General features: G+C 40.0%; 1 protein-coding gene across 8 annotated transcripts in view; it reads left to right on the forward strand.

The window, feature by feature from the left end:
• Positions 1–23072, forward strand: part of mctp2b (multiple C2 domains, transmembrane 2b) — a 72533-nt gene that overhangs the window by 12161 nt on the left and 37300 nt on the right. For 5 of the 8 annotated variants that reach the window (XM_034233744.1, XM_034233749.1, XM_034233750.1 and 2 more), the window contains exon 2: positions 15617–16177. The exons of 1 other annotated variant lie outside the window; for it this stretch is intronic. In XM_034233744.1, coding sequence (XP_034089635.1) covers positions 15665–16177 — 513 coding nt within the window. In that variant the 5' untranslated portion in view covers positions 15617–15664. Of the gene's footprint in view, positions 1–9219; positions 9282–10171; positions 10403–15616; positions 16178–23072 lie in introns of those variants that run through there. 2 more of the 8 variants (XM_034233745.1, XM_034233746.1) reach the window with 2 other exon arrangements.

Consider the following 23072-nt stretch of genomic DNA (forward strand, 5'->3'; position numbering starts at 1 on the left):
CGTTCTGCAGTGCACTTGTCCTGTGTGTAGTATGTATAACAACTAGGCCTAAATTAACCTAGAATCAATAACAACTAGGCCTCCTCTAGAAATTGACCTGGTGGACACCTGAATAAGCCTGTTATTACAAACTTTGTTTATTAACTACTTTACCTGCATTATTATCCAAATCTGAGTGTCTTCTCTTTCCTTTTTAAATACTAAAACAAAATTGTGATGTGATACATGATGTTCATTCACTTTGATGACATGGCACATTTAGACATTTGGAAGTGAGGAACTGATCTTTTCTAAACGTTTTCTCAGCCAAAATATAGTTATTTACCTGAGCGTCGGCGTAGCGTAGTAGAAGCACCAGCTGGCAGTAGATGGAGACGTCCGTCGTACAATCAGCGCTGTTTACCTCCTCCATGTAATCCCTCCGCACTGACAACATGCAGTCCAACAGCTCGTTTTGTACCGTCTTTGAAGTGCCTTTAAAAATGGTGGAGGTCTTTAGGTGCTCCTCCAGCACAGTGTCCAGGGAGGAAACAAAATCCACCAATCCCCTGAAAATTCCAGGGTTGACTGAAGAGTCAGTCTCGTCATGCCCACGCAAAGCCAACTCAAACGCCCCAAAAAGACTTCACACAATTGATTATTTTGCATAGAATATTCCTGTTTTTGTCCACCTCCTCATTGTGTTTCCTGACCGCAATCCTGTGGCGCTCATCCAGCTGCGTATGCAATGTTCACTCTGCCTAGCGTGGCTAGCTTCATAGCATTGTCCATGTGGGCGCTGGTGTTCTCATGCTTCCTCACTTTCTCAGACAGCCAGGTGCTTCATATCCCTCACTCCAGTTGTTGTCCATGCTGCATCTGTCCCTGTTGTTTTAAAAACCAAGCAAGGAAAGCAAAATAAGGCATTAGCATGACTGCATCCAGCTAGCCAGCTAGCCTTTCTCACTATCCTGCTGTTTAATGACAATATCAGGTTGATCTGGGCCCAGCTCTTTCACCTGAAGTTTGTCCGCCAAACTTCTTCTCTCAAACGACTCTTGGATGAGAGATTTCACAGAGTTAGGGTTGAGTCTTGGGGTAGTGCTCACGTTCACCATTGTCTTTGTTGTTAAAATGGCGCCCGCAGAGACTGGTCCTGGTTATATCAGTTACTTGGGGCGATACAAGAATCGCCACTCCGGAAGAAGTTTTGAGGACGCTGATTGGCTACATTTTATGACACTCGTTAATATCTTGAATCAACAATTGGCTAACATGTTACAGAGACCCACCTCCGTGGGGCGATTTCTCCATAGCCCCAGCAAAGTACTTCAGTCATACTATACAGTGTATAGGAAAAGCAATTTAAATAAAGTTTAAAAAAAATAGAAAAGCATTTCCTTGTGTGTGGTTTAGGGAGGACGGTGACCTATCACCCCCTATGGGCCAGCCGCCATTGGCTCTATATAGAATCGGAACTCCAGCTCATAACGTATTGTCATATGCTAATTGCTAACTTGCTAATAGCCCTATAATATAACTGATTACCTGGAGCTAACAATGAAACGTTACTTAAACTTCCACCCAGATTTGTTGAGCAAAATCACACAAGTTATATATTTTCTAGATCTGTGTACAAAAGTGAAATGCAGGTATTGTTGGACTGGAGATGTTTTTATACTACTTTGACTTTGAGTTATGACACAGGCCCATCTGCATTGAAAGGTCAGCATAATTTACAGCAATAGTGTAAACACAATCAAACCAAATCATCCTCCAGACTCAGGTGTAAGAAATGTATTTCTAATGTGAGGTAGTGTGAGTCAAAAACATCAGAACTGTTCTGAATCAATAACACATTCTCCCATTTAACTTGAATGATGGGAATAAGGAACCTGTCTAAGTTGTCTGATTCCTTAATAGCGCATCCAACTTGTTCCCATGTGCAGTATTGTATATTCATGTGGTATCTTTTACCAGTTTATATGGGACCAGATCCACCCTGTAGATTTAAAGAAACACTTAAAAAATGCTTTTGATAATTAAGGATTTATAATGGTTTACACTGACTGCGGTTTAAAAAAAAAAAAAAAGGTTTGCAGCTGCACCCAAAGATTTCTCAGGAGATCATAAGTAAATCAACTTTTAAGAGGAATTGATAATGGAGTCAGTATTGTTAAATGTTATCAATTTCCATTCCTATTCATGTTTGCCTTACAGTTCCTGCATATTTCAGTTAATGTTACTATTATGATAACTGCACATAACACATGTTTAGCTAGTGGTTTAGGGTGTTATGAATGTGTTGACTGATGTGTCATTTCCTTTTTATTTATTGTAGGCAGGGCCCTGTCTGTGTAGTGTGTGTTTTTGTAATTACTACAAGTGAGCATTTCAATGAGTCAAATACAACAACAAAAAATGTATGCAGTAATACATGTGATTAGACGATTATGATAAATTGATATTATTCATTACATGACTTTACTTATTAAAGATTAGTATATTTCTAGTAGACCTGTGCCTTTCTTAAACTCAAAGTATCTACAGTGAAAAATGTTTTTGATGTGGAAATCCATGGTATGGATCAGATGTATAATTAGTTATCATTTGTAATGTGCTCTAGCCTCATGCTGTAATCTGCTTTCTGGACCTTGTTGCATGTTTTATTTTTTAAACTTCAGCAGGAATTCAGTTGTGAGCTTTTGTTTTTATAAGGGCACATACAAAAACATAAAGAGATAAAGTTACCGTCTTAAGTCTTCCGTAATTCGACCCAGAAGATTGTTGTTATGATCATCTTCATTCCAGAAGACTATTGATGTTAGATAAAGATTATTTCCTCCCTCCCCTGTCTTCCTTCTTCCTTTTAGTTCTATTGATTTGGTTCCAAAAGCTGACAATAGTTTAAATATTTGAAAACATGAAACTAGTGCCCCTCCTCCACTGACTGCTTGATGTAGCTTCACATTGAAGGACTGATTTGGAAAAGGTCCTTTTCATCTAGCTTTGGTGAAATAACTTGTATTTCTGCACTGTCCCTGCAAAAGTAAACAATAAAGTTGTGCATTCATATTAAATAATGCCAGTTACTTTGGGCCAACAGAAGGATGTGTGAGTCTGAATGACAGTTTCCCAGCCAGTTGTGATAAAGTGAGAACTTTTGGCAGACACTGAATTTCCACTCTTGGATGAGAGATTTCACAGAGTTAGGGTTGAGTCTTGGGGTAGTGCTCACGCTCGCCATTGTCTTTGTTGTTAAAATGGCGCCCGCAGAGACTGGTCCTGGTTATATCAGTTACTTGGGGCGATACAAGAATCGCCACTCCGGAAGAAGTTTGAGGTAGCTGATTATGACACTCGTTAATATCTTAAATCAACAATTGGCTAACAGAGACCCACCTCCGTGGGGCGATTTCTCCATCGCCCCAGCACAGTACTTCAGTCATACGTATACAGTGTATAGGAAAAGCAATTTAAATAAAGTTAAAAAAAATAGAAAAAGCATTTCCTTGTGTGTGGTTTAGGGAGGGCGGCGCCCTATCGCCCCCTATGGGCCAGCATTCATTGGCTCTATATAGAATCGGAACTCCAGCTCATAACGTATTGTCATATGCTAATTGCTAACTTGCTAATAGCCCTATAATATAACTGATTACCTGGAGCTAGCAATGAAACGTTACTTTAATGTGGGTTTGTTATCCTGGCTCCAAAATGGTGGAATGAGCTCCCCATTGACATCAGGACAGCAGAAAGCCTGCACATCTTCCGGCGCAGACTGAAAACTCATCTCTTTCGACTCCACTTCGAGCGAGAGAATTACTAACAAAGAATTACTAACAAAGCACTTATATACTAATAAAGAACTGGCTTATCTATAGCCAGTTGAGTAGCACTTGAAATGTTTGGCTCTATGAAACCTGATGTACTTATATGATTCTGTTTTCTTCAAGGTTGTGTCTTCCTGGTCGAATGTACTTATTGTAAGTCGCTTTGGATAAAAGCGTCAGCTAAATGTAATGTAATGTAATGTTAACTTCCCCCCAGATTTGTTGAGCAAAATCACACAAGTTATATATTTTCTAGATCTGTGTACAAAAGTGAAATGCAGGTATTGTTGGACTGGAGATGTTTTGATACTACTTTGACTTTGAGTTATGACACAGGCCCATCTGCATTAAAGAGATAAAGTTACCGTCTTAAATCTTCCGTAATTCGACCCAGAAGATTTGTTTTATGATCATCTTGGGGAAATTCCAGAAGACTATGTTAGATAAAGATTATTTCCTCCCTCCCCGTCTTCATTCTTCCTTTTAGTTCTATTGATTTGGTTCCAAAAGCTGACAATAGTTTAAATATTTGAAAACATGAAACTAGTGCCCCTCCTCCACTGACTGCTTGCTGTAGCTTCACATTGAAGGACTGATATGGAAAAGGTCCTTCTCATCTAGCTTTAGTGAAATAACTTGTATTTCTGCACTGTCCCTGCAAAAGTAAACAATAAAATAATCGGAAAGTGTGCATTCATATGAAATAACACCAGTTACTTTGGGCCAACAGAAGGATGTGTGAGTCTGAATGACAGTTTCCCAGCCAGTTGTGATAAAGTGAGAACTTTTGGCAGACACTGAATAGAAAAGCATTTCCTTGTGTGTGGTTTAGGGAGGACGGTGCCCTATCACCCCCTATGGGCCAGCATTCATTGGCTCTATATAGAATCGGAACTCTAGCTCATAACGTATTGTATACACTTATATGAGCAACATAAAGCCATTGTCAATATTACAGAAAAGGGCAGTAAGAATAATTCATAAAGCTGACTCAAGAGAAAACACCAACTGTTTTTTAAGTCAGGACTCTTGAAACTCAAAGACATAGCTGAGCTGCAGAAATTATCAGTAATGCACAGGGTGAAAAGCAGAATGTTACCAGCATATTTACAACAGTTGTTTGTTTTTGGATCAGACAAGGAAGACCACAGAAGGAAATTACATTTTAAGCATCCATATGCAAGGACTACTCTTAAACAAATGTGTATTTCGGTGGTTGGTGTACAATTGTGGAATTCTCAACAAAAGGATCTAAAGAATTGTATTTGTATTTTTCAGTTAAAGAAGTTGTATAAATTAAGAAAGATGGGACTATATGAAGCAGAATGTGAATAAGTATATGTACTCTGGTCCTTCATGTTTTTGATGTCTTTGATGTGATGTCTCCTCTGTATTTGCGGGTCCCATTGCCATTGTTATTGTTATTGTTGTTGTTATTATCATCATGCGTTGCTTTCCACCTTCTTCTCCAGTAGGACTCAGATGAGGGTGTTGCACTTTTCTTTTCCTTATACATGTGATGTTTTGGTGTTTTGTTTCTTTCCGTTAACCGTCAAGTGGGAAATAAGTATTTTTTTTGTGTGTTTCTCTTAGTATCCTAAGATACTGTTATGTTTGGCTGTGAAAAAAAAATTATTATTATGAAGGGCAGACCATCTATTTGTATTTATTTGTTTTTTTTAGAAAGGGGCAGGTCACATAATATTTTATTCTTCTCCCTGCTCCTTTTCGCTAAATGGTAGTCATGTTTTGTGGCAATTATTGTACATTTGGTTTTGCGTACCATGAGCGGGACAAATAAAAATGAAATGAAATGAAATTGTCATATGCTAATTGCTAACTTGCTAATAGCCCTATAATATAACTGATTACCTGGAGCTAACAATGAAATGTTACTTAAACTTCCACCCAGATTTGTTGAGCAAAATCACACAAGTTATATATTTTCTAGATCTGTGTACAAAAGTGAAATGCAGGTATTGTTGGACTGGAGATGTTTTTATACTACTTTGACTTTGAGTTATGACACAGGCTCATCTGCATTGAAAGGTCAGCATAATTTACAGCAATAGTGCAAACACAATCAAACCAAATCATCCTCCAGACTCAGGTGTAAGAAATGTATTTCTAATGTGAGGTAGTGTGAGTCAAAAACATCAGAACTGTTCTGAATCAATAACACATTCTCCCATTTAACTTGAATGATGGGAATAAGGAACCTGTCTAAGTTGTCTGATTCCTTAATAGCGCATCCAACTTGTTCCCATGTGCAGTATTGTATATTCATGTGGTATCTTTTACCAGTTTATATAGGACCAGATCCACCCTGTAGATTTAAAGAAACACTTAAAAAATGCTTTTGATAATTAAGGATTTATAATGGTTTACACTGACTGCGGTTTAAAAAAAAAAAAAAAAGGTTTGCAGCTGCACCCAAAGATTTCTCAGGAGATCATAAGTAAATCAACTTTTAAGAGGAATTGATAATGGAGTCAGTATTGTTAAATGTTATCAATTTCCATTCCTATTCATGTTTGCCTTACAGTTCCTGCATATTTCCAGTTAATGTTACTATTATGATAACTGCACATAACACATGTTTAGCTAGTGGTTTAGGGTGTTATGAATGTGTTGACTGATGTGTCATTTCCTTTTTATTTATTGTAGGCAGGGCCCTGTCTGTGTAGTGTGTGTTTTTGTAATTACTACAAGTGAGCATTTCAATGAGTCAAATAAAAAAAAAAAAAAAAAAAAATGTATGCAGTAATACATTTGATAAGACGATTATGATAAATTGATATTATTCATTACATGACTTTACTTATTAAAGATTAGTATATTTCTAGTAGACCTGTGCCTTTCTTAAACTCAAAGTATCTACAGTGAAAAATGTTTTTGATGTGGAAATCCATGGTATGGATCAGATGTAGAATTAGTTATCATTTGTAATGTGCTCTAGCCTCATGCTGTAATCTGCTTTCTGGACCTTGTTGCATGTTTTATTTTTTAAACTTCAGCAGGAATTCAGTTGTGAGCTTTTGTTTTTATAAGGGCACATACAAAAGCATAAAGAAATAAAGTTACTGTCTTAAGTCTTCCGTAATTCGACCCAGAAGATTGTTGTTATGATCATCTTCATTCCAGAAGACTATTGATGTTAGATAAAGATTATTTCCTCCCTCCCCGTCTTCCTTCTTCCTTTTAGTTCTATTGATTTGGTTCCAAAAGCTGACAATAGTTTAAATATTTGAAAACATGAAACTAGTGCCCCTCCTCCACTGACTGCTTGTTGTAGCTTCACATTGAAGGACTGATTTGGAAAAGGTCCTTTTCATCTAGCTTTGGTGAAATAACTTGTATTTCTGCACTGTCCCTGCAAAAGTAAACAATAAAGTTGTGCATTCATATGAAATAACGCCAGTTACTTTGGGCCAACAGAAGGATGTGTGAGTCTGAATGACAGTTTCCCAGCCAGTTGTGATAAAGTGAGAACTTTTGGCAGACACTGAATTTCCACTCTTGGATGAGAGATTTCACAGAGTTAGGGTTGAGTCTTGGGGTAGTGCTCACGCTCGCCATTGTCTTTGTTGTTAAAATGGCGCCCGCAGAGACTGGTCCTGGTTATATAAGTTACTTGGGGCGTTAAAAGAATCGCCCCTCCAGAAGAAGTTTGAGGTAGCTGATTATGACACTCGTTAATATCTTAAATCAACAATTGGCTAACAGAGACCCACCTCTGTGGGGCGATTTCTCCATCGCCCCAGCACAGTACTTCAGTCATACGTATACAGTGTATAGGAAAAGCAATTTAAATAAAGTTAAAAAAAATAGAAAAAGCATTTCCTTGTGTGTGGTTTAGGGAGGGCGGCGCCCTATCGCCCCCTATGGGCCAGCATTCATTGGCTCTATATAGAATCGGAACTCCAGCTCATAACGTATTGTCATATGCTAATTGCTAACTTGCTAATAGCCCTATAATATAACTGATTACCTGGAACTAACAATGAAACGTTACTTTAACTTCCCCCCAGATTTGTTGAGCAAATTCACACAAGTTATATATTTTCTAGATCTGTGTACAAAAGTGAAATGCAGGTATTGTTGGACTGGAGATGTTTTGATACTACTTTGACTTTGAGTTATGACACAGGCCCATCTGCATTGAAGAGATAAAGTTACCGTCTTAAATCTTCCGTAATTCGACCCAGAAGATTTGTTTTATGATCATCTTGGGGAAATTCCAGAAGACTGTTAGATAAAGATTATTTCCTCCCTCCCCGTCTTCCTTCTTCCTTTTAGTTCTATTGATTTGGTTCCAAAAGCTGACAATAGTTTAAATATTTGAAAACATGAAACTAGTGCCCCTCCTCCACTGACTGCTTGATGTAGCTTCATATTGAAGGACTGATATGGAAAAGGTCCTTCTCATCTAGCTTTGTTGAAATAACTTGTATTTCTGCACTGTCCCTGCAAAAGTAAACAATAAAATAATCGGAAAGTGTGCATTCATATGAAATAACCATGGAAATAACGCCAGTTACTTTGGGCCAACAGAAGGATGTGTGAGTCTGAATGACAGTTTCCCAGCCAGTTGTGATAAAGTGAGAACTTTTGGCAGACACTGAATTTCCACTCATCGCTTCAAATATGAAAGTGACTCCTCTCTGTCTGTGATATGGCAGAGATCCATTAAGCACCAGCTACCTTTGACTGCTCCACTGTCAACAACGGCACCGAGGTAAAGCCTAGAAATCCTGTATTTAAAAAACACCGTTGCACAAAAAGGTTTCAAACAGTGAATCAAGCTAAACTAGTGTTGGATCCTCGGTGCAAGCCGAAGGGACTATTCAGTGGACATTTAAATTTCCGCAGCATCTGCAATAAACATGAACAGCTAGAAGATCTCCTCCTTGAGTCCAATATTGACTGTTTGGGAATATCAGAATCTTGGCTAAAACAGTCGTCACCATCCACTCTTGTATCTATGTCAGGATATAATGTGTTTAGGAAGGACAGACTGAAGGGAAAAGGAGGGTGTGTGTTGCTTTATGTGAGAAATACCTTTACCTGTAGGGAGATTGCACTCCCAGCTAATAAGAGGCGCATTCACACTGCGGTACTTTTCCTACAAAGGTTCATGTGAACTTAGTTCATGTGAACTCTTTAGTTCGCATGAACTAAGTACAGATCGCGTTCACACTTGAAAAAGTCCCTGGGGGTGGATTAGGCAAATTAAGCCGCTGACGTCACTTGTTCTTCTTCTGCTTTGGGCTTACTGGCAGGCCGCAAACCACTTCACGGCGTATACTGCCGCCCTAGAGAGATAAGAGTTACGACACTCCCATAGACCTCCGTTGTAAAAAAATGGCGGCGCCTACTTCCGGGGTATGGACATCGAAATAGTTCAAAATATTGTCATTTGGGCGTTGAACCTCATTCACTTACATTACGGCGCGTCGATTAGTTCCAGAGGTAAGTTGCTGAAATATCGAACTCTTTTGAATTGTCAACTGTCTATATTGTATCAGAGGCCCTTTATGATGCTTATACTGGTCTTCATTTGCATATGCACAGCGTAATTATCTATATTTTATCTTGGTTGTTACAACCAATTTAGCTAGCATTGCCTGCTAGTTAGCTAGCGCGACTTCGTCAGCTTTGAAGGTAAGATTTCAGTAATGAATCGCTAGCAGCTTATATATCAATGATGCTGGGTAACTAACAAGCAGGATTTAGATTGATTATGTGTTTTTATTGTTATTTTGGTTTTTATCCGCTGAACCTGACCGTGTCAGCCATCCTCGGCTTTTTCTGTATGATATGACTTAACTGCTAGCACTAGTAGAAATGAGGTGGCGTTTGTGATAAATATTTCATTTAATATTTCATTGCATTTTGGGATATACTAACATTTCATTATGTGACATGTTGACTGTACTTTTTTTTTTTTTTTGTACTGTTCCGTGTTAACTCATCTGTACTGTACAACTAGCCTAGCGCTACTTTTTAATGCTTGATGGCATGCTAGGATAGATTCCTTTGTATTGTAATATACACACTAGTTTAATGATTGTTCTTCAAAGGTATTATTCAGTCTTAAACAAATAATAGCCTACTTAATAGGCTACTCTACAGCAGTGAATAAAGGATGAGCCTAAAACATGGTCATGCATCCAAAATGTTTATTTTTAACAAAATAAACACTTTAAAATAATTAGCACTTTTTTTTTTCACCCACAGTGACAGCGCGCAGAGCATATTGGAACTCTACAGGTGTTGGGACAGAGTTCCTCAGACGAATGGACGAAAATGTATTTTCCAGGCAGTCTTGAGAGAACAAATTTGTGCCCTTGTCTCAACAGGTCATGCTGGACCTCCAGGATTGTTGTTGTGGCCATCACCAGTCCTGTCTGGACTGGTTTCCAGCTGCCCTTGGGACCGATCTTCAGGCCCCGAAACAGATGGATGGAGTCCCGGAGGAAGCTGATGGCCTTATCATACTCCTCCATCTTGAAATGACTTAGGGCAGTAACAGTGTTGCGTGACGACATGAGGTCAAACTTTTTGGTGTCCAATGTTCAGTCACTGTATTGGTAAGCAACAATTTGTTTTGGCCAAAATGTGTTATTCACACTCCTGACTCCAGTTTGATGTGCTGCATTCTCCTCTGAGTGGTCCTGATTTCAGGCAGAGGTCATGGCTTGGAAGGTTTTATATTCTGTAGTGTCTCAACAGAACCTAATATGAATTGCTTTATTGTCTCGTCGCTGGATCACCTCCCCCTGGCAAAGTGGCCTCGTTATTGTTGACAAACCTGTTTTTGTTGCTGGTTCAACAGGAGCTTCTGTAAATAGTTTTGTAAATAGTTTGAATATTTATCATAGTAATCATTTTTAGTCTCCCACTCTCTCAATTTAATTTATCGTTTCTTTGCCCCACCATATATTTTGTTGTCCAAGGGAACTAATTTGGTCTGTGTTGAAGATTGTTTTACACTTTAGATCAATCAAAATTGTGTTTTTTGGCTGAATTAATCTTTTTCTGTTGAACCCTAACCCTCTTTGTTCTCCTTCTCATTCATTTTACTTTGTTTTGTTCTAACACACATCCCACATCACTTTTTCCATACACTGTTCTTAATACTTGTTCACACATTTGTTCGTCCCTTTTACTTTGTTCTTCCTGTTGTTCTTCTTCAAACACATATATCAATTGTTCATCCACTGTTGTGGTAAAATGATATTCATAGTCTTAACATGATCATGCTACCCATGCTAACATGAACACAAACGTTTCCCTCCAAAAATGTAAAACGTATCTAAGTAATAGGCTACCAAGCTTTCCGTTGTCACCCTGCCTCTCCAAATGCAAAACTGTCAATAAAAAGTATGCAATAATGCAATTACAGCTAAAAAAGTACTTGGGTGTGTGTGTTTTTTTTATATATATATTTACCATTCAATAACGCAATCGCTGCTGTCTGTCTGTCCCATAGAAGAACATGACAGCGCAGCGCAACTATACTACGGACGTGACTGCCCTGGCAGTGACAGCAACATAGCCTGCTTGTGCTACCACACTTTCCCCTCAAAATATCGTTAAATAACGAAACTTATAAATACTGCCAATCCATACAAAGTGTAACCACATCATGTAAATATGAAAGCAATCTTTAAAAAATAACAGCGTTTGTTTAATCTATGACTATTTTGACCATGTTTGTGCTGTTTTTGCCATAGAGAAGCATTGCAACGGAAGTGCGTTTTGAACTATCCCGGCATACATAAACCACGTGACCGGCTGATGGCGACATCAAAGAGTGTCGTAACTCTTATCTCTCTAGTCTCTAGGCCTGCTTCTCAGGTCGACTATTTTCATTTCCTCGCTCCTCGGTCCTCGGTCTCACCGGAAGTTGATTTGCCCGCGCCATCTTGAGTACCGTCCCATGGCTCTTATTTCTGCCGGAGGACCGAGGATCGAGGAGCGATCATGGAGGAGCGATAACCGAGGAACCACCAGACCATCCTCCGATGAAATCCTCAGATACTCACCCCGCCCCCTTACTGTGTATCGCTCACTGATTGGACGAGGCAGTGCATGCACTGATCTGATGCTTCTTGACATGAGAGCAGAGTGAAGAAAACACATGAACCTCACGGGAGTCACTCCTCAGTTTATACCGTGTTTTGTTTCAATTCATGTATCATTTAGTTACAAATATGTGATATATCTGAACAACAAAGTGGTCAAAAATAATTTAATTCATTTTTTGGAAACATTTTCATGATCGCTTTTTTCGTTTTACATTTTCATTTATTGTCATTTCCATTCAGTCAGTCATTAAGTGCTATTGAAATGTTAATGTGCTACATATCCAAACAAACAAACAAAGTGTGCAATCCAATGAATGTTAATCTAACTGGGTTTTGATAGATAACATATCTCTTTTTCTTCTCTCAATTATTTTATTTATATTGTGCACTCTAATCAATATTAATCAAACTATTGTTCGTTTATACATTTTAAGAATGGCGTTTATCTTTTTTGAGAATGAGTTCTTATTTTATTTTATTTATTTGGGTCTACAACAGATGATACAAATGTTTGTGTCAGTAAATGTGTACTAACAGAGGCGGGGGTGTGTGGAAATAACGGGGACAGAGCTGCTGTCAGACGATCAGCTGTGCAGCGTGATCACAAACGGACGTCGCTTCACGTGACGCTCCGGAGGAAAGGACGTCCCATTGCTCTTAAAACAAATTTCCCTGCTTCTCGTGGTTTCCTTGCGTTCCTCCATGCTTCCCTGGTGGGAGGGACTAAACGCAGGGAAACGACGCAAGTGAGGGAAGCAAGGATTTCATTGAATCGACCTGAGAAGCAGCCTAGGGCTCTGTGCCGCCCAAAGTCCCCGGCCGGAAGTCCCCGGCCGGAAGTCCCCGGCCGGAAGTCCCCGGAGTTAGGGACTGGCTTCAGTAGAAGCTGCTGGGACTCCCAGCAGCTTCTACTGAAGCCTTCCGAGTAAATCGCCAGAACGCCGACACCTCCTCATCTCCACCACTCCCATGTTTTATTTTGTGTTGCCATAAGTTAGTCTCTCCTGCGTTTCTGCGCTGGGATAATGCTAATGCTAGTAATGCTAATGCGAGGATAATAAAATGGCGGCTTCACAAAACTTTTTGGGAGTTTTGCGGGGCGTGGTTTGCAATCCTTCCAGCCAATCAGAAATGTAGCTCATTTCTCACAAAAGAGCCGCTCGAAAGTCCCTGCTCTCTAGCATTGAATTTGATTGTGTTGGTGTGGAAATCAAACTATCTGAGGAAATGTCCCTCACCATGATTTGCCTGTATTGACAACCCACCGCTAAGGTGGATTTCTATGACCAGGTAAAACTCCTGCTGAATTCCTGTGACTCCAACAAAGAGCTAATTATTGTAGGAGACTTTAATATCAACTGGAATGACAAACAAAATAGAGCTTAAAACGGATCATGGATAAACACAACTTAATACAACTAATGGATCAACCGACTAGAATAACCAAAACCTCTAAGACTATTATAGATTTATTATTTACAAACAAAGCTGACAGAATAGTTAAAACCTACAACTTGCTGACTGGTCTTTCTGACCATAATCTTGTTCTTTTTGCCTGGAAACTCACAAAAAAAAGGTTCATGGCCACACCTAAAACCCCTGCCTTCGGTTCTCGCTTCATCCCCAAAACCCTGCAACAACGTTTTATAGTGGCAGTGAAAATGATTGATTGGGGAGACACTCTGTCCTCTGAAGACATTGGTGAAAACAGTAATCTTTTTATATCTAAAATTAATGATGCAATGTCTTCCTTCTCAAGGAAAGAGTGCCTTAGGGACAGGAAGGAACATTATCTTCCCTGGCTGAATCTACAGTGCAGGAATCTCATGAAATCTAGAGACCAACTATTAAAGCAGAGCTTGAAATCTGGACTATCCACTGATAGACAGAAGTTCTCTCATGCTCGTAACACAAACAATAAGACAGGCCAAAGCAACGTTTTTCATCAACATAATTGAAGGTGCGAAAGGTAACAGTAAAAACGTTTGGCAAATCCTAAATAAACTATTAGGTAAACCAAACAGGAAAATAATGTTTTAGAATTAAAAATCAACGATGCCCTGATAAAAGACCCTGCAGTGTTGGCCAGCTCTCTAAATTAGTATTTTATAAATAGTGCTCTGGACATTACAAAGCTCTTCCCGCCATCTGAGGTCTCACCTAGCCCGACTGTGGATACACACCCCGTTGTTGACCTGGAGGAAATCACAGAGGTGGAGGTAAAACATATAATCTTAGGGTTAAGAGGTTCTAAGGCTAGGGATGCAGATGATTTCGACACCAACTTTATAAAAACACATATTGATGGTCTAATAAAACCAATTAGTATGCTAGTAAATCAATATATCAGCACGAGGGAAGTTCCGTCATCCTGGAAAGTGGCCACGGTGACACCAATTTTTAAATCTGGGGATAAGGCAATGATGTCCAATTACAGACCAATCAGCGTCTTTAAGATAGCTGTTAGAAAAATACCATTACTGTTTTCTCTGTACATTAATGACTTGCCTAATGTATGTCCTGAGTTGAATGTGCAAATGCATGCCGATGATGCGGTCATCTTTGTACGTGGGAAAAACACTGAAATGATCTCATCCTGTCTCTCAAATGCTTTGGACAAGGTTCACCACTGGCTGAACAACATATGCTTACAGTTAAATGCAAAGAAAACAGTATGCATGATGTTCAGTAAACGACCAGTCAAAATTGAAGGATCCAATGTGTTTTTAAACGGAGCAGAAATAGAACTAGTCCCCCACTCCAAGTATCTTGGAGTCATACTGGAGTCGAACTTGACTTTTAAGAAACATATTAAGAAAGTATCCAATACCATTAAATTCAACTTGCAACATTTTAAACAAATTAGACCTTTCTTAACTGTCAATGCTGCAAAGTCATACCTCCACTGTATGATTCTATCCCACATTGAATGCTGTTTTACAAACTGGTCGTTTGCTTGTGCAACAAACCTGAAACCCATAGAACAGCTGTACAAGAGAGCTATCCAGGTGTTTGACAGAAAGCCAAATTCATACCACCACTGTACCATCCTGGAGAAACACAATTTATTGAGTTGTGACCATTTTAAGTCTTTTAAAAGCATGTGCTTTATTTATAAATGTTTACATGGACTGCCCCCCCCCCCCTTAGGGGAATTCATCCACAAAAAACACACTGGACGCTGCACTAGGTCAGAAACCAGAGGATACTGTGAAGTCCACTGCTGATGGACCACTTTTGGACAAAATGTCCTCTCCATTAAAGGCAGCTCTTTCTGGAATAGCCTCCCAACTCAAATACGAGATTGTCCCACTCTCAATAGTTTTAAAGGTCAACTCAAAGAATGGTTGAGAAACAAACAGACGTGAGATCACCGCTAAATGCACTTTAACACAGGGGTATCTTCTCTTGCACTTTATGTAGCACTTTTATCTTCTCTTGCACTTTATATATCGTAGCTGCTATAGTGTACTGCCATGTGGTTAATGCTTGTATATGCTGCTCTTGCTCTTCCTGCATGTCATGTATTTATTTTTGCTATGTATATAAATGTCAGGTTCTTAAATGTTGTATGTGACGGACTATGGATGGAAATTAGCTCAAAGCTAAAACCTGGCATGTTTACGTTTTTAAAGCATTATTTGTTTTAAATGTTCATCAATATGCATTGTCCCTCTTCAAATAAACAATTAAATTAAATTATTTGTTCTTTAGCTGTAGGTGATGTCCAGATCTTAGACACAGACGCATCTCCCTCCCATCATGGACTCCAAGAAGCCGGGGATGCTTCGGCATCTCCGCCAGAAGATGATGCCGCACCTCCGCCGAGCGAAGCCGAACCAAAGCAAGCATGTCCTTCAGCTGGATAACACCCTGGACCACCGGATGAGCGCCTCCGTACCCGACATGAGGAACATGAGGCAGGAGTACGCTCACCTCTCCGCCGTCCCACAGCTCCAACAGTACAATTCTCCCAGCTTCAGCAACCCCTCCACTCCACTCGTCCAGTCAGGCAGAGGCCAAGGAGAAGGTGGGGGTGGCCTGCTGATTGGAGTGTACGACGGTGAAGCTGGGAGGAGTGTCCCTGCAGACTGCACCGACTGGGCCTCCTCTCATGAGTCATTCAACAGCCTGTGTGGGGAGGAGAATAGCTCTCCAGAGGCTAAACACATAGCACCTGGGGTCATGGAGCCTGAGGAGCTGGGTCTGCCCGAGATGATGACCGTGTACAGCCCGGAGCCTCCGCCACTGGAGGTGTCCCAGGACAGCTCACAGGTACACACACACACACACACGCACACGCACACGCACACGCACACGCACACGCACACGCACACGCACACGCACACGCACACACACAAGCTCATTTAGCATTCAGCAAGTTATTTGTTTACAAAAGATTGCTCTTACTTTGGATGTCTTTTTAATATTCAAGGCTTCTGTTGAAACATTTCCAGTGAGCTTGACAGAAAAAAAGTTTGATGTTGGTTTATTTTTTTGTTTAATAGAAACAGATAGCATGGCTGTAGTAAAGATAGTATAGTATTACTTTGGTTCCTTTTTTCATATTTATGGCTTTTGCTGAATCATTAGCAGTTAGCATGACAGCAGTAAACATCATATATATATATTCATTTGATATTAAAGGCTTTTGTTGAATCATTAGCAGTTTGGGGGAGAGTAGTAGAGTTTGTGTATTGTGTTTTTTTTTGTTTCCTTGTGCCTCAAAGATAAAAAGATAGCACATTTATCATGAATTGGCTTGTGGAGTTTACTTTGGCTGGTGAGAGGTGTCAGGTGTATTTGCACAGGACTATGAATCCTGGATGAGCTGGTTAAAGTTGACATTTGACCTGTGTCTATATTCATTTGTCTGCAGCAGCACTGTGCAAACTCTGGCAGTATTTGTTTTATCTGCGTCTCACAACATAGGTGCCAACCTGGCATGCTCATATCACATTATGCACTTACACCTGATCATGAATTGTATGCTGTGCTCTTAAAGGAAGAAAACACAATGCCTCATTGGGAATTTGAGGAGCTTCTTTATAAGGAGGAGGGTTGTTCAAGATGTGCTGATGTACAACTATTCATTTATAAACAATGTTATCTTGTTAGTTGTCAGTATCAACAGGTATCATAACAAAAAGGTTTCTGTTCCTAAAGATGGTCAATCGTCCAAGACTCCCGCATTGTCCTGAAACACTCCAAAAGTTGCACAGTTCCCACAAAGTTTTGAAAATGTTTTAGTTGAAATATACTCCTTAAAGGTCCCATGTCATGCTTTTCCGGTTATTACCCGTGCCCTTGTGTGTTATGAAGGTTTTTCTTCATGTAAACGGTCTGCAAAGTCACAAACCCTCAAATTACACCCTGTAGAGAGTAAAACTCTAACACAGAAAGACCTGCCCAGAACGCCTCGTTGGAGATTTCTCTTTTTCCATTGTTTGCTTCCTGGGTTCTGTGATGTGTGAACACCCAGATCAACAACAAATGACCGGATTGGCCCAAATGGACCAATCCGCAGAGCACCTCACACACCAGGATCCCTTGGCTAACTAACAGGGAGTCCCCATTGACTTGCATAGAGCTCCCTGAACGCTGGTAATAGACGAGTTGGGATCGCAGAGAAATGCTCTCCGCAGACCCATGCTCACAGCGTTATAAACAGGGGTGCACATAACTTTTTTAGTGAGTTACTCAGATGAGTACCAGGAGACAGCGTTTGGTACTCACCCCACACGAAGCGTGGTCCTCCTCAGCGTCTCCTTCACTGTCCTCTATTTACACTTCTTGCATGCTAGATGATGAAGATGATGAAGATGATGAAGATGCACCTCCCTGTCTCTTTTTAAGCCTCCGATTTGCTTTCTCCAAAACTTGTTGCCAAAACTGTGAAGTCCTTGCATTTCCTGAGGCCAAGTTGGAGGATCAAATACTAAGAAATGATCACATGACTTGAAGTCATATCTGATTTCAGATGTGGGAAGTTACTAAGTACACTTCTTCAAGTACTCTACTTAAGTACAATTTTGAGATATTTGTACTTTACTTTGATCTAATTTGTAAAATTAGCTGCACCTTTACCAGCTTTGAGAACACTTTCATGATCAATCATTACAAAACATATCATATATATTATTCTGAAATGGACCAATCTGCACAATGACTACTTTTACTTTTGGTACTTTAACTATATTTTGATGATAATACTTTCCTAATTTTACTTGAGTAACATTTTAAATGCAGGACTTTTACTGTAACAGAGTAACACTCTGGTACTTCTACTTTTACTCAAGTACAATATCTGAGTACTTCTTCCACCTCTGTCTGATTTCAAACTCTTCCATTAACACCCTGAGGAAGTTTGCAACTGTGTGTTTTACTCCACTTTGGTGTAAATCAAACTGCAGCAGCTTGACCACAGAGCGTGAACCTTGTGATCAGCTGATTTTGCGTAGTTCTCCAGTGTGTGCGCGGGGCACAGAATGTGCACAGGGGAGTCTCCCACTGCAGCCAGTTGGCGGAGTTTTGGCACAATTCAGTTGTTCATATCGACGTTAACCCTGTCTGTGCACACGGCGACCAACTCTCGTCCGGTGATCTAAGCCTCTGCCTCCTGTAAAGCTTCACAGGTCCGTCGGTTATGTCCTGCGCGGCTCGGCCAGCTCCAGTTCAGTCAGTCACAGAAAGTCCGAAGAGTTTTTGCAGGGAGCAAAACGGCAACGTAGCTGCTTAATGTCTTTGGTATTTTTTAAATGTCTCGTAGTTTACTCCATTGACTGTTGACAAGAAACACGTGTAGACGAAATATGTGTTTTTGTTTTGATGTTTTGAGGTACGCAAAGGCGCGTAGTGACACAAGTGACGTTACGCAATTCAGATTTTTGCCGCGCATGCGTACCTGCGTACCAGTTATGTGCACCCCTGGTTATAAACCTTTTTCTCACTCAATATCAAGCCACACTTATTGTTTTTACTTCGGCTGTGAGTGTTTGTGTGTGCTCAGGATGAGTTTCGCTTGTTCTCGCTGTATCGCCGACCCGGAAACCTGTCCGCTCCTCGCAGCAGCAACGAGCCTCGCAACGTCCCGACCAATCAGAGCACACTGGGCACACAGGGAGGGGAGGGGAGGGGGGGGGGGGGGGCAGGAGCTCCAACAAGCCGTGTAGGACAGAGAGTGAATACCTGGTGAATACACATACTAGAGATGCTGTATGAGAAACCAATGTGATTTTGGAAAATTGCACAATTTAAATCTATTCTAGTAGACCTCAACAATGGAAATATGATCAGTAGAATTGGCCATGACATGGGACCTTTAAAAATGCTTGATTTTTAGCATAATCTCGCATTACATTAACAGAACACAACGCTAAAAAAAATACATGATATTGTGTTCACTCGTTGTATTTGATTTCTCTGTTCATCCCTTGCTATAGAAATGAGCAAGCAGTAAATAACCATGATTATGACTTGGTTTAAAACAAATAGATTTTCCTATTCAAATCCATCCTCATATAAATGATCCAATATCAATTCATAAAATCCAGAGATTGATCTCTTCAAATTGTATCCTTTTTCTGTTCTTTTGTCAAGCATTATTGGTATTGTAACTAAAATGACTATGATCAAACCAATAAAGATTTGTTTATGTTTAATTAAATTTTGACCTTATAAATCTGAATCAAATGGCTTCAGGAAATCTGTGGGGACACCCAGCCTATGTATACTGCTGTGGTTACAATTCTGTAAACCTTATTTATTCATATTTATAATAATTTAGATGTGATGACGAATGTTTTGTGAGTTCTTGAATTGAACTTGTAAGCGGCTGTTCAAACCGTGTTATTAAAGATTACATTTTCTGTGACGTTGCATTTTAACATAAGAGCACACCAACAAAACTGTCTAAACAGAGGTAATCCAGCAGACCTGTCAACAGTCTTTCTCACATCCTTACAAATAGCAATGTCTAAACTAAAGTGGTGCTGATCAATGACGGCAAACAGTGAATGTCTCATGACACGCTCTACACCCTTGATATTCCTACTGTGGTGACATGACATTTAGTACAGTAAGCTCTTTATGTACAAAATATTGGAAAGTAATCCTAAATGTCTCACTTAGCGAATGCAAATGATCAACTGCTGTTGGAATGTTGAAGTTGTTGTCATGACGAATTGTTATCCCTCTATATGTTATTATTGTATTTTATCGTTTTTTGTTTCTTTTTTTTGTTATTAATTAAAAAAAAGAAACATTACAAAATGTACTTCAAGTAATGTTACAGAGAAACAAGACTCAAAATGTGTGTATATATTTGATATCATACCCAGTTTTAAAGGGGGCTGACATTGTTAATAACCTTTTTTGTGTGTTGATGAGAAAATGTTAATATTGCACTTAACATTCTGTTTAAACAATCGATTATGTTCTTGAATAATAGTTTGGTCTATAGTAGGGGTCATTATCGGGGCCGATATTCCGCATTTGACCGATTATCGGTATCGGCCTTTTTTTTAATCAAATTGCCGATAAAACTTGGGCTCTGATGCGGCCGTTTCTCTGGCTGCAGCATAGACTGTATATATAAACTGCAGTCACCACTCTGTGTACACGAGCAATGTCCCGCCCACAGCGCTATCTGATAGGCTATAACTGAAGATTTTCCGGGCGTGAGCCAGCCAGAGAGGCGGGACCTTCTCAGATTACAGGCAGGTGCGAAAGAACGCAGACACAGACTGAAGCAAGCAGCAGCGCAGAGCCATACATGTGTTAAACCGAAGTTCAATAAACATCCCTATCCCCTATGCTGAAGTTGCAAAAACACAAGCGGCAAACTCTGGGGTCTGTATATATACTAGAGATGTTAAGATTCACCGATTCGCATCGGTGCACCGGCATAAACGTTCAAGATGCGAGTGCACCGGTTGAAAGAGTGCACATCGGCTACAGTTTGGGTTGAACCGGGTTGAACTCGCGATGCATCGATGGCGTAGCGTCTTTGCATCGGTAAAAAACCGATTCATTCATATAAAATCCCCTCATCTTGTCAACGCTCAGCAGAGACGATCTTTGATATTTGCTTCGCCACTACGGAGGCCGAGAGTCTCAGTTATCAACAAACACGGAAATTGAGGAGAAAGAGAAACAGCGCACTGAAAAATACCTACATATCAAACGTTTGGCAACACTTCGGATTGTTCAAGAAAGACGGTGTAATAGTCCTTTATGCTATATAGTTGACCGCAGGTCATGGAGAGTAATAAGGTATCCGTAGACCTTTGTATGAGGTATCTTTATTACTTAACAGGTCTACAGCCATGATACATAGATCCGTCCTAGATGCGGGCTTGTATACACACAGTATCACTCCGCAGCTGCACCCCATCAGTAACGTCCTGATGGTATATGTGCGCGGCACTATATACTACAGACGGTCAACTTGAAAAATCGCTCGCACTTAGCGACGCACATAAAGAGGCGACATGGGGTCTGCGGCTGAAAAGAGAAACCTGAAAGTTAGACATATGAGTTAAATCACTCAGTGAGGTGTTCTGTCAGAGAGAGTGGTGTTTAGTTTACAACAGCCTGTGACTGCCAATAATAGTTTAAATGTCTTCCTTACTGTAAGCAGTTATGAAATACCTGTTTGTGAAAGGTTATTTTCTTTATTGTTCATATAGAACACTGCTTTCTGCTCACTGGTGAGTTAGCCTATGAATGAGTGTTAAGCACATCAGGCAGCAGCTGTATGGGCATTGCACTATGGCAGCTGTTATTTGCACATTGTTAATCATGAGCAATGCAGCCTTACATTGTTTAACTGTGAGGTGTTATAGAATTGTACTCTGGAGAGCTTTTAAAGGCAAAAAAATAAACGGCATGATGGGATGTGCAGTACCAAATATATAAAGCACTTTTTTGTTAATGTATGATTTGCTGCATATAAGGAATAAAACAAAAATCCTCTGTCATACCATATTGAAGTATTATTTTTGCATCGTGTTGAATCGTATCGCACCGAATCGCATAATGTTGAATCAAATCGTATCGAACTGTATCGCAACAGGGGTGAATCGTATCGTATCGCATCGCCTGGTGTTTCAAATGTATCGTTAATGTATCGTATCGTGGCAACGTATCGAGATGCGCATCGCATCGGCCTCAGTGATGGAGATGCACATCCCTAATATATACAGTCTATGGTCCCGCCTCGGCTCCGCCTCTTTGTCCTTATTTGGAGCAGGCGGGATTAGACTCTGACGTCACAGTCGAGCCGTTAGTGGCCGACTCCGCCTACTAAGGGCTTCTCGGCAACTCTGCAGAATCCTATGGGTGACGTCACGGACACTACGTCCATTTATATATACAGTCTATGCAAAAACACCACGATTTTATGATCCAATTCTATCAGTTTCCCAGTTACACAGGGACGCGGGAAGTCAGTCAGAGTTGGGGGTGCGTGCAGCGTCTCGCAGCGGAGTAACTGTGGTGCGGAGGGGGGGGAGGGGCTGCGAGTGGAGCCTCGCAGTTTTTCAGGTTGATATGTGAAGCTCATTAGCTAGCCAACATGTATCTAGCAAATGTTTAGCAACATTTTAGAATTGAGGCTACTAGACTAACGTTAGGTCTACTGTAATAGCCTCACTTTTAATAGTTTGCAAAACATTAGCTAGCACTAGTGTTTTGCAGTTGCTAGCATTTTATTGGGATTTTATGCTAGATAGACAGATATATAATAAATTAAGCATTATTGTTAGTTAAGCATGTCAGCCTGCAGCCCCACTTCTTGTCTCTCTCTCTAACTCATTGCAGATGGCTGCACTAAAGAAAAGGGCACAGAGAGGAAACCAGTTGTAAGATGTTTAAAAGTTAATTAAACATAATATATGCTTAAATGCATTTCAAAGAAGTTGAGTTGTGTTGGAGTTTGTGTTATTCTACATTTTGACACCAAGATTTTCTGATTTTACTGCAAATGTATATCGGTTCCAAATATCGGTTATCGGTCTCCTTGATTACTAATAATTGGTATCGGTATCGGCCTTGAAAAAGCCATATCGGTCGATCCCTAGTCTATAGAATTATGAGACATTTCCATCCCACTTTTTCAAAATCTTAAAATGTCTTTTTTTTTGTCAGTCCAAAATCCCAAAATACTCAT

Source organism: Gymnodraco acuticeps, unplaced genomic scaffold (genome assembly GCF_902827175.1).
Source record: "Gymnodraco acuticeps unplaced genomic scaffold, fGymAcu1.1, whole genome shotgun sequence".
Classification (NCBI taxonomy): Eukaryota; Metazoa; Chordata; class Actinopteri; order Perciformes; family Bathydraconidae; genus Gymnodraco; species Gymnodraco acuticeps.